The sequence below is a fragment of the Myripristis murdjan genome, chromosome 22 (assembly GCF_902150065.1).
Source record: "Myripristis murdjan chromosome 22, fMyrMur1.1, whole genome shotgun sequence".
NCBI lineage: Eukaryota > Metazoa > Chordata > Actinopteri > Holocentriformes > Holocentridae > Myripristis > Myripristis murdjan.
The window spans coordinates 777294-789652 of record NC_044001.1 but is presented as its reverse complement, the minus strand read 5'-3'; the positions used below and the strand labels follow the sequence as shown (position 1 = coordinate 789652).

General features: G+C 47.9%; 1 protein-coding gene across 1 annotated transcript; it reads left to right on the top strand.

The window, feature by feature from the left end:
- Positions 1–6190: 6190 nt before the first annotated feature.
- Positions 6191–10655, top strand: LOC115354079 (zinc finger protein 436-like). The gene is made up of 2 exons (XM_030044255.1): positions 6191–6539; positions 9499–10655. Exons 1-2 carry the CDS (start codon positions 6254–6256, stop codon positions 10587–10589), a joined length of 1377 nt encoding a protein of 458 aa, XP_029900115.1. The 5' UTR covers positions 6191–6253; the 3' UTR covers positions 10590–10655.
- Positions 10656–12359: the final 1704 nt, after the last annotated feature.

Below are 12359 nucleotides of genomic sequence, written 5' to 3'. Positions count from 1 at the left end.
CCTAAAACTGAAGACGACTTGAAGAGGGAAGAAATCTGATTTGAACTCAGCAGCTGGATGGTTGCTTTGTGTGACTCGATGTTGAATGGCAGGACAGGTTTGTTCTTTGTGGAGCTCGAGCCCTATTTCCAGATTATCTGGCATCATCCTCAGACGCAGAGAACATCATGTCACCTCTCGCCTCAGTATTGATCCTGATATTGATTTAGCTGCAGGCCACAGCAGTGCTCAATGGGCCGATCGGCTTTGAAACACTAAGAAATGGTTGCTCTTCTGAAACGGACAGCTCGATGTAGACTCTTCACCGGCCGCAGAATGCAGCTGCAGGTAAACAACACAGCCTGCTGCTAGCTTAAGGAGCGGCAGAGTCCCATGTGGCAGCATCCAGAACAAGTCCCAGAAGAATACGACTGTCTGAGACCAGAACTATGGACATGCTCGCTTTGAGACGCCCTTTTCAGGAGGAACATCTAAAGCAGCAGAGACTAAACTAAACAAAGACAGGAGAGACTGAGCCTCTCTCACAGTTGATGTACAGTACACTGTGTGTATTTGAATTGGGTGATGTCCTCTTTGATTGGATTAAAAATGTAAATATTCCTCTTCCTCTCTTGTTTTATGTTTGTGTGCTACGGAGCCGTGGAGGGCAATAGTATGTGTCTGCAGACCCGGAGACTGCAGATTCAGACCCACAGTTCAGAGCGGCGCCTAATCAGTGGCGTGCCGCTGTTATTGATCATATCATTTACACATGAACAAACAGCTGGTAAATACAGAAAATGCAGACTCGAAATATTTCCCCTCCATCCCTTTAAATGCGGCCCCTATGCGCCACATGCAGTGCAGACCCACTCTCTGCACCACTGCCATCAGGCTGGAGGAGGAGGCCCTCTGGGAGCTCCAGGTGAGGGCGGGGCGACCCGGCTACACCAGTTTGCGGAGTCTAAGCTGCCGGAAATGAAAAAGAAGTAGAAGCGGCTTTCTCTGGTCTGCGGGTTAAAGTTTGTGTGTGCGGGTTACAGTGTGTGTGAAGTTTTTGCTGGACAGGAGACTTAATGGCAAGAGACTTAGGGCCCTATCTTGTGCCACCCGCTATCCGCTGCCACTACCCGCTACCCGCAAATTGCGGATTTAGGAGCTTCCGCTATCCCTAAACGGTATTTTGCGCCACCCGCTACCCGCTGTCCGTTATGCCGACTCCATCATTTGTGCCTGGAGGTGTGTCCGTGGGCGTGTTTCATGCGCTATCCCTAAAGTTGCTATCTTGCGCACACACTTTAGGGAAAGCGGATAGCGGGTGGTCCTGACCACCCGCCCGCTTTCCCTAAAGTTTGGGCTGTTAGGAGAGCGCGCCCAGGCGGCTTCAGTGCGCGCCCCGACGGAGCCTCGCCACGCACACGGTCGGACTGATACCGGGACGCCGCCGGAATGGACTGAGTATATTACTCATATAGACTGTTTAGAGGAAAGACTGTTTTAATTGGACACTTACGCCAGCATGTTTTATTGTTTTATCATAAGCCAGCAGCTGTGCTATATTTTTATTTTTAATATTTTATTTGCCCAATCTACCTTGTCAATAAATTAGTTTACACATAATTCCACCTCTGCCTCTTGTGTGTCTGTGGTGTGGCCCGGGGATTTTACTCAATCAGTACAACCTTGTGACAAGTCCACTTGGACACATGTGGCTCCACCTCCCGAATTAACTCGCCTATAATATAATATATAATATGCATATATATATAAAGCCAACTTGCTTTAGCCTCAGTAGAAGCCCTGAGAAAATCTACCTCCCTCTCTCCATCGCGGATTTAGGATTTAGGATTTAGGATAGCGCATCCTGCCCTTAAAGGCAATGACATCTGGCACACTGATTGGTTTAACTGGCGTAACGCCCAAAACACGCCTATGCATAATGTAGCGGGTAGCGCAGGTGTTTTGCGGATAGCGGGAGGTGCACAAGATAGCAACTTTTACGGGGGAACGCCTGTTCCTAAATCCTAAATCCGCAAATAACGGGTTTAGGGAGTCTGGCGCAAGATAGGGCCCTTAGGGTTATATGAGCAAGAGTTCTGCCCAGCAGTGGTGTGACCTACAACCCCAGTGTGGGCATTAGAGCCATTTAGATCTGCAATTATTGCAAGTTAAGGCAAAGAAGAAAAATGTAGATTTGGTAGAGGAATTCTATCTATATATAGAAAGGAAATATATGGATTATGTACAAGTTTACACTGATGGATCCAAAGACCCTGTATTGAATATAATGTAGGTATAAGTAATTATACAACACGTAGATCCGACCGAACAATCTGATTGGTCAATCAGACGTTTAGAATGTGCTCAAATGAGCAATTGAAATGAAAAAAAAAAAAACAAAAAAAACAAAAAACAAAACTCATCACTGAAAATATTACTCCGCTCGGCAATATTATTGCCAGAGTCTGTGTGGTTTCCATGGCAACACGACACGTTTCACTGAAACCCGCATCAAAAGCCGCTGTCAACTTTGTAAGCCTGCATAATGGACCGTTCTGTTGTCAATTTTGGTTAATTTGGCGACTTAAATTTGGATAAACGGCTGAACGAGGAAGACAAGACAGAAGAGAAAAAGCCGAGATACACGAGAGTGACGAGTGAAGAGCTGGATCAGCTGGAGAGGTCAGGAAATGAAGCCGGTACGGCCCAACGTCTTGGGCCGTCAAATGTCTACAAGACTACCTGACAAACCCCGGGCAAACAGCTGATTTCTCACCTGTAAGGAAAGAAGAGCTGAACAAGATCCTCCGTGAATTTTATGGCGCTTTAATTTCTAGCCTATAATAAAGTGCAGCAGCGGAGTCAGCACCACGGACAGTACCCACTGAGGCAGATTCAGCACCATGGACAGTACCCGCGGAGGCGGATGCAGCACCACAGACAGTACCCGCTGAGGCAGATTCAGCACCATGGACAGTACCTGCTGAGGCAGATTCAGAACCATGGACAGTACCTGCTGAAGCAGATTCAGCACCATGGACAGTACCTGCTGAGGCAGATTCAGAACCACGGACAGTACCTGTCAGATTTTCCAGGAGATGTGCGGCTATAACTTTGTTCTTGTTATTAATGTGTTAATGTTATCAGTTATTAATTATCCCATTAATCGTTATTAATTTGGTTTTTCTTTATGAGTTTCCTAGGCCATTGATTTAATTAATTTGTCAATTTATTTGCATCTGTACACTGAAGTGAACTTTTAATAAATCAACACATCTGTGAAAACTGTTGTCTTTATTTCAGAGGTAAATTGCTAACAGCCTGAAAAGGTGGTTCTATAACTCTGTTCAGCCTTAATGTGACTGCTTACTGTCCTTACTTTTGCTGCTAAGTCACATTAATCGGAGCTGACGTTAAATTGGAGTGACACACCCCCAGCTGAAATAAAACATCTGCCGGTGAGTTTATGAAAAGACAGATGTTTGTTGTGGCGCCGACACTGGAAAGCAGTAGCCTGTATTTAAATATAACTGTTAATGTACGTTGGTTGTAGATAAAGATCAGCCGTGTTGGTGAGTCGCTGTCACGGCACCTGTTAGATTAAAAATGACTGAGAAATCGGCAGAAGTATAACTATCAGTCCATGAAAAATTTATTTTTTCCAGTGGATATTCTAGTTCCAACATGATTGAGCTAGCAGATCAGTTCTGTGTTGCTATATGTGGTATTTATTCAGTTTTGGGAAATCACGATGTCTAGAAAACATGATAAGGCCAAGTTGGCTGGCTGACAAGGACTAGTTACCGTCAGATCTCATGTGTTTCCGCTGAAACGGAGAGAATGCTAGCAAAAAACTTTTATATTTTAAGAGCGAAATGCCCACAGTATGAATACATTATGATTATACATTTTATTTTGTTGTTAATAGTTGCATAATCGCATTATTATACTCGAGGGTGTGCTTGACCGTTAGTATTGTCACTTCATCGATGCTAATAATTGACAATAATAATAATAACGGTCAAGCACACCCTCTCGTGTAATAATGCTTAAGAGGACATCAAGCTTCCTTATACAGTTGAAATGTATGCAGTTAAGATGACAATAGAATGGGTGGAGCAAGCCAAAGTTAAGAGAGCAATTATATGTAGTGATTCATCAGCTGCACTGCACAGCTTGAAGGATGGAATAGTTAAAAACCATCAAGAAATTGTTTATGAAATATTGGAATTGTACACAAGGGTGAAGAGAGGGGGCACTGAGGTGATGTTAATGTGGGTCCCAGCACATGTGGGTATCACTGGCAAGGAAAGGGTGGATAGATTAGCCAAACAAGCTCTGCTGACTAGAACTAGGACAAGAGATCATATTACTCCAATATTGGCTTCTTTACATTTGGCTTCCTGTAGAATCTAGAATAGAATTTAAAACTCTTCTCCTCACCTATAAAGCTCTTAATGGGCAGGCACCATCTTATCTGAAAGAGCTCATAGTTCCTTATCACCCTGCCAGAGCACTGCACTCCCAAAATGCAGGTTTATTGGTGGTTCCCAAAATCTCTAAAACTAGATCAGGAGGCAGATCCTTCCAATTCCAGGCTCCACGTTTGTGGAACAAACTTCCTATCTCAGTTCGGAGGGCAGATTCACTCTCTATCTTCAAGAGTAGAACTTTCCTTTTTGACAAAGCTTATAGTTAGGGCCAGCCCAGGTTGCCCTGGACCAGCCCTTAGTTATGCTGCTATAGGCTTAAACCAGGGGTGTCAAACTGGTTCCATGGAGGGCCAAGAGGCTGCAGGTTTTCATTCCAACCAAAAACTCCACCAGGTGATTTCACTGATCACCCTACCTCCAAACAGAGAGGCGGGACTAATCAGTGAAGTCACCTGGTGGAGTTTTTGGTTGGAATGAAAACCTGCAGCCTCTTGGCCCTCCATGGCACCAGTTTGACACCTGTGGCTTAGACTGTCGGGGGACTTCATATCATGCTCTGAGCCCTTCCTCTTTTCTAATCTTCCTCTTCCCTCTTCCTTTCTTCTTCTTCCTGTCCTCCTCTATACCCCCCTTTTTTACTCAGTGCATGCTGTTGTTCCAGAGTCCACTGCCCCTTTGCTTTCGTTGTGCCTTTTGTGTCTTGTCTACGTCAAACTGTCCTGCTCATCCTGGAAGGTCATCCAGCTGCAGACGAGAAGGCTGGATGCTGCGTGTCACTTCCATCTACCTGTTCAGGATACCCTGCTGTTTCTGCTGTTGTCTGCTGTTCCAGTTTCTCCTTATCTCCCTGTTTCTGTCTCTTTGTCTCTCTCTCTCTCCCCTCCCCACCCAACCGGTAGAGATAGATGACCGCCCGCCCTGAGTCTGGTTCTACTTTAGGGTCCTTCCCATTAAAGGGGAGTTTTACCTTGCCACTGTCGCCAAGAGCCAAGAACTCAGGAGGGAATCTGTTGGGTTTCTTGTTTTCTTTTTTTTTTCTACTATAATTTGTAGAGCGTGGTCTGCTCTACCTGTAAAGTGTCATGAGATAACTTCTGTTGTGATTTGATGCTATATAAATAAAGTTTGATTGATTGATTGATTGATTAAAAAAGAAAACATAGAGGTTAAAATTAAACTGTCAAAAACAGAAGAGACCATTGCATGGAGGGGAAGCATGAGAGAGTGGCAGCATTGATGGGATCAAGGGACTAAAGGAAGATCGCTGTATGAAATATACAAAAGAGTGGGGACTGGAAGGAGCAGGGGACGAAACAGGAGAGAGGAGGTGATCATGACAAGGCTGCGTATAGGGCACAGTTATCTCAATGGGACTGTCCACATGATAGGGAGGCACCCAACTGGACTATGTGAACAGTGTCAGGAAAAAGAAAATGTAGAGCATGTAATGATTAGACGCAGGAAATATGAACTGGAAAGAAGGGACATGATGGAGGGAATGAAGAGAGAAGGAGTAGCAGGAACAGGCTTAAAGAACATAACTGAGGGTGGTGAGAGTGGAAGTGGGAGAAAGTTACTAGTAAACTTTCTAATAAGGACAAAACTGATAAAAAGAATATAGAGGATGGAATATTGTAGGGGTTGAATAACCCCGATAGGTGGCGGTAATGCAACGATAAGGATGCAAGCTGCCTTTAAACACCAAAGACGAAGAAGAAGAGGAAGTACAGTGTGTGTGTGTGTGTGTCTGTGTGTGTGTGTGTGTGTGTGTGTGTGTGTGTGTGTGTGTGTGTGTGTGTGTGTGTGTGTGTGTGTGTGTGTGTGTGTGTGAGCGGAGGAAGATGCTGCCGCTGCAGCTGCTGAGGGTGTCGGTCCATGAGCGGATCAGCGCCGCTGCTGCAGACTTTCTGCTGCTGCTGGAAAAAGGCAGAGAAGCGGCTGAGATCCCGGAGCTGAGAGCGCTGCTCACCGAGCGGCTGACGGCGGCCGCGGAGGAGATTGTCGGCCTGTTGGAGAAAACCGTGGCGGAGTACGAAGACAAAGCTGAGCGGGCAGAGCAAGAGATGTGCCGCCAGAGGAAGCTGCTCAACATCCTGCTGAAGCCCCAAGTCAGGCTGCACAGAGCAGGTCAGTCAGTCAGTCAGTCAGTCAGTCAGCCAGTCAGTCAGTCAGTCAGGCTGCACAGAGCAGGTCAGTCAGTCAGTCAGTCAGTCAGTCAGTCAGTCAGTCAGTCAGGCTGCACAGAGCAGGTCAGTCAGTCAGTCAGTCAGTCAGTCAGTCAGTCAGGCTGCACAGAGCAGGTCAGTCAGTCAGTCAGCCAGCCAGTCAGTCAGTCAGTCAGTCAGTCAGTCAGTCAGTCAGTCAGTCAGGCTGCACAGAGCAGGTCAGTCAGTCAGTCAGTCAGTCAGGCTGCACAGAGCAGGTCAGTCAGTCAGTCAGTCAGTCAGTCAGTCAGTCAGGCTGCACAGAGCAGGTCAGTCAGTCAGTCAGTCAGTCAGTCAGTCAGTCAGGCTGCACAGAGCAGGTCAGTCAGTCAGTCAGTCAGTCAGGCTGCACAGAGCAGGTCAGTCAGTCAGTCAGTCAGTCAGTCAGTCAGTGAGGCTGCACAGAGCAGGTCAGTCAGTCAGTCAGTCAGTCAGTCAGTCAGTCAGGCTGCACAGAGCAGGTCAGTCAGTCAGTCAGTCAGTCAGTCAGGCTGCACAGAACAGGTCAGTCAGTCAGTCAGTCAGTCAGTCAGTCAGTCAGGCTGCACAGAACAGGTCAGTCAGTCAGTCAGTCAGTCAGTCAGTCAGTCAGGCTGCACAGAGCAGGTCAGTCAGTCAGTCAGTCAGTCAGTCAGTCAGTCAGGCTGCACAGAGCAGGTCAGTCAGTCAGTCAGTCAGTCAGTCAGTCAGTCAGGCGGCTGGCGTGTTGTTAGCCTCGCCTCGCTAAGTGCTCGGCTAACGGCAGGCCGGCCTCATACAGTCACAGTGAGGGGAAAAAATCTCACAGTGTATCCATTTTTTATTTTATTTTTTCATGTGGTGGAAAATGGCTTCCATCTGGGGGTTGGTGCTAATATTTTGCAGCGTTTGGCAAAATCCCAACTCCATCTTTTTTTAGTTACTTATAGGCTGCACATTTACTCTGCTACTTCTCATATACTCATATATGTTACTTAGATATATAGATACCGACACACACACACACACACACACACACACACACACACACACACACACCAGGTGGTCAGAAAGAAATAGCCTGTAGAGCAATGGAATAAAATAACAATTTGAGAGTATACAATAAAGTGCTGTATAATAAATGTGTAAAGACATGAACCTTATGGGAACTGTAATTATACGCTGAAAGGCTGTAGCAAATAATATCATTATGACTCTTGTGCAAAAGAGCACAGATAAATCCTCGTTATACTGATGGGAGTCGTCGTGCCAAAGAGCACCTGTTGCAGTAAATGCTGTACTGGCAGGAGGGTGTTGGGGTGGCCCATGGTGCAGGGCGGGGTGTTGGGGTGGCCCACAGTGCAGGGCGGGGTGTCGGGGTGGCCCACGGTGCAGGGCGGGGTGTCGGGGTGGCCCACGGTGCAGGGCGGGGTGTCGGGGTGGCCCACGGTGCAGGGCGGGGTGTCGGGGTGGCCCACGGTGCAGGGCGGGGTGTCGGGGTGGCCCACGGTGCAGGGCGGGGTGTCGGGGTGGCCCACGGTGCAGGGCAGGGTGTCGGGGTGGCCCACGGTGCAGGGCGGGGTGTTGGGGTGGCCCACGGTGCAGGGCGGGGTGTTGGGGTGGCCCGCGGTGCAGCACTGACCCCTTTACTGGCCCAGGGGATGAAAGTCTTCCTCAGTCTCTCTGTTCTGGACTTTAGAAAATACAGTCACACTCTGGAACAGAGCCGAAAGGCCGGGCTCATTTCTTAGTGGTACGTCCTCGCCTCCTCTCCTCACCTCCTCTCTCCTCACCTCCTCTCCTCTCCTCTCCTCATGTCTTAGCTCCGCCCACAGGAGCTGCGAGGCCTTTAACAAAATGAGACCTCCTCAGTCCCTCAGCCTCATGTTAATGCACCGTCAGTCACTGATGACGTGTTTCTCATCTGTAGTTTACTTCCTCTACTGAATTCTCCCAAATACAAAACCTGAAGCGCTCCAACAGAAACGCAGTAAATCCTCTGTGATGCCCCGTCCGGGCCTGTCCCACACACGACATGAAAAAGCCCCGTCTTCTCCCCGTCGTCCCAAGCAGCCACAAAGACACATGCGCTCAATATAACAAATGTGCATGTATTTAGAATGTGAAAGTAATAATAAATACGGTAAAGTGATGTAATCAGTAATCAGTACAACCTGACTAAACCAAAGAAGCCAGACGACAGCGGCTCGCCTCCCTGGCTGATAAAAAAACAGGAGAGAACCAGGTGAAACCAAACTGGACCAACACCAACTCACATTCCCAAAACGTCTTCTGTTTGCAGTCCGCTGTGTCGTGAAGCGCAGCAGCTCCTTAGAAAGAGCTGTGGAGGAAACATGGTGATGATGATGATGATGATGGTGATGATGATGATGATGATGATGATGATGATGATGATGATGGTGATGATGATGATGATGATGATGAGAGCCTGATGAACAGTTTCACATGATCACTCTGACCTGGACGCAGCGATGCCCTAACAACCACCCACAACGCCACAGCAACCGCCTACTGACACCATAGCAACCGCCTACTGACACCATAGCAACCACTCCAAAGACCATACCGACCACCTAGCAACCACCGGGAACACCATAGCAACCACCTGCCGGTGTCCGAGCAACAATCTAGAAAAACAGCTACAAACCCAACACAGCCCTCACACGGCCCGGTGGAGGGGCGGAGGGGTGGAGGTTTAGGGCGTGGCCACACGTTCGGTGACGTCAGCAAACACATTTAAAGTTTTAATTATTGTTCCTGAAGGGCTTACTGCTTTTGATTCATTGTTTTATGTTTTGTGTTTTTAGCAGTTGTTATTTTTGTGCATTAGGATGTCATGCTTTGGGGATATATATTATATTATATTGATAAATAAATAAATGTGTCCTTGGTGTGTGTTCCAGTGATGCCTCAGCAGCTGCTGGTGTGTAAAGAGGAGGCTCCCCCTGAGCAGCAGGAGCAGACCCCCAGCCTGGACCAGGAGGAGCCAGAGCCCCCGCCCATTAAAGAGGAACAGGAGGAGCTGTGGACCAATCAGGAGGCAGATCTCACCACGTTCCCCTTCACTGCTGTGAAGAGTGAGGATGATGAAGAGGAAGCTCCGCCCTCACAGCTTCATCACAGCAGCTCCACTGAACAGATGGAAGCAGCCAGGAGGTCAGATCCAGCTGCTGGTGTGGAGACGTCCGACTCCTCTGAACCTGAGACTGAAGACAGTGAGGACGACTGGAGAGCGAGCAGAGAGCCTCAGGCGGCTCCAGAGTCCCAGGACAGACTCCTCAGTGAGGACACAGCTGACACCCCCCACAGAGTCCACTCAGAGAGCAGACAGGTGACCTGCTCACTTTGTGGCAGGTGTTTCAGCGGGAGCTCTCGGCTGGACAGACACATGAGGATCCACACGGGGGACAGACCCTTCAGCTGCTCTGTGTGCAGCAAACGCTTCAACCAGCAGGAGCACCTGAGCCGACACATGGTGACGCACAGCGGGGAGAAGCCGCACGGCTGCAGCGAGTGTGGAAAAGGATTCACACAGGTGAACGACCTGAAGGTCCACATGAGACGTCACACCGGAGAGAAACCCTACAGCTGCAGCGCCTGTGGGACGAGCTTTCACCGCCGGGACTGGCTCAGGAGACACCGGTGTGGCGGCGAGCCGACAGAGGGGAAACCTCACGGCTGCGGCGCGAGCGGCGGGACGGACGCAGCCGTCCACGGCGGGGAGAAAGCGTTCAGCTGCAGCGTGTGCTGGAAGAGATTCTGCAGCAAGAGAGACACGCTGAGACACATGAGGACGCACACGGGGGACAAACCCTTCAGCTGCTGCGTCTGCAGCAACACTTTCAGACAGAAGTCACACTTGTCCTTACACATGAGGACGCACACCGGGGAGAAACCCTACAGCTGCAGCGCCTGTGGGCGGAGCTTCAACCGGCAGGGACACCTCAGAGGACACAAGTGTGCCGGCAAGAGACGGACCGGAGAAACGCCATGACGTCCAGCGGTTTAGCGGCCGGCCGGCGTGTGTGTGTTTGTGTGTGTGTGTGTGTGTGTGTGTGTACCTGGTATTGCTAATGTTGTGGGGACATAAATCTGTTTACACAGTCACGTTGTGGGGACTCGCCTCCCTTATGGGGACAAAAAGCAAGTCCCCATAAGGGAGCACCATTAATTTTAGGGTGAAGACTTGATTTAAAGCCAAGATAACTTTAGGGTTAAGGTTAGGTTAGGGTTAGGGGTAGGATAAATCTCCAGGAAATGAATGTAAGTCAATGTAATGTCCCCAGAAGTGATGGAAACCAACATTGTGTGTGTGTGTGTGTGTGTGTGTGTGTGTGTGTTCACATTCATAACCGCTTTTCTGAATTTGGTTTGTATTGAATAAGTCTGATTGAATGGTTGTGATGCTACATATCAAAAACACATTTAAATTGTCTGAGCTGCAATAATCTTTATTGTTCACACATTTAATATTTCCACTGAGGGTAAATGTGCTTTTTGTGAAAACTTTTCTAAAGAAATGAATTTGACTTGTCCCTCAGAGGCTTCCAGAGCACCAGCCTCCACTTCACTTTGTGCCTTGAAACTTTAACACACATCTGATCCTGATTAGCCCTGAATTATCAATTAGTTTTACTGTCTTATTTAATAAATACATGAATACAGAAATCTTAGTTAATTTTCTGGTAGCGTTTGCTTGTTTGTTTTCCTGGTAATATTTTCTTTTTTTTTTTTAACTGGTACACTGTTTATGCTGATTTCCTCACAGCCTTTTCTCCATGTTTTTGAGAGCTCGGGTTTCACAGGTTTAATATTTTGTGCAGCAGAAGGCAGCAGCTGTAGGGAGGAGAAACATTACTGAGCCGGAGGAGTGGGGGTAATATTCCACAAACAAAAAAAACAAACAAACTCAGATATTCTCTAAGATTAAACTCACAAAGTTATGAGAAAACCTCAGATATTCTGAGAGTAAAGTCATGAATTTCCAAGAAAAAAAACTCATATTGTCTGAGACTAAATTCACAAATTCATAAGAAAAAAAAAATAAAAAAAATCTGAGATTATAAACTCATAAATTTAGAAAGAAAAAACTGACAATCTTCAGCATGTGGACTCTGAAGAGACGTTGCTGTGACTTGGGCCGATTCAGAAGAAAACAATCTGCTGATTCTGGGTCAGATCAGCAGGATCTCCTTGTCCCTGTAGACCACAGGTGTCAAACTGGTGCCATGGAGGCTGAGAGGCTGCAGGTTTTCATTCCAACCAAAAACTCCACCAGGTGATGTCACTGATTAGTCCCGCCTCTCTGTTTGGAGGTGGGGTGATCAGTGAAATCACCTGGTGGAGTTGGAATGAAAACCTGCAGCCTCTTGGCCTCCATGGCACCAGTTGACACCCCTGCTGTAGAATCTGCTGAGGGGATCAGCTGCAGGCCTGAGACACGGCCAGCAGGGGGCAGCACATGAAAACTGAAGAAGCAGAAGAAAATGTGTTTCTCTGAGGTTTTTTCTCTGCATTTTGCCCCCGTCCCTCGGCTCCATCACTTCTGTGTTAACCAGGTGAGAGTTTCTGAGTGAGGGCAGAATAAAGGAGTCAGACAACAGACGTGATGTTAGATGTTTATGTTGAGTGAAGCCGAGGAGACAAACAGCCTGGAAACAGTCAGCGTGTTGACAGATTGATGGCCTCACACTCCTGCAGAGGAAACCCCTGCAGCCCGTCGCCCTGCTGAAGCCCCGTCCCAGAGACTCTCTGCACGTCCCAC

What these genes read in the sequence shown, in the direction of transcription:
- LOC115354079 (XM_030044255.1), top strand. Translation starts at nt 6,254, where the DNA reads ATGCTGCCGCTGCAGCTGCTGAGGGTGTCGGTCCATGAGCGGATCAGC. An exon ending in AGTCAGGCTGCACAGAGCAG is followed by an intron (nt 6,540 to 9,498) that starts GTCAGTCAGTCA and finishes TGTGTGTTCCAG; the next exon opens with TGATGCCTCAGCAGCTGCTG.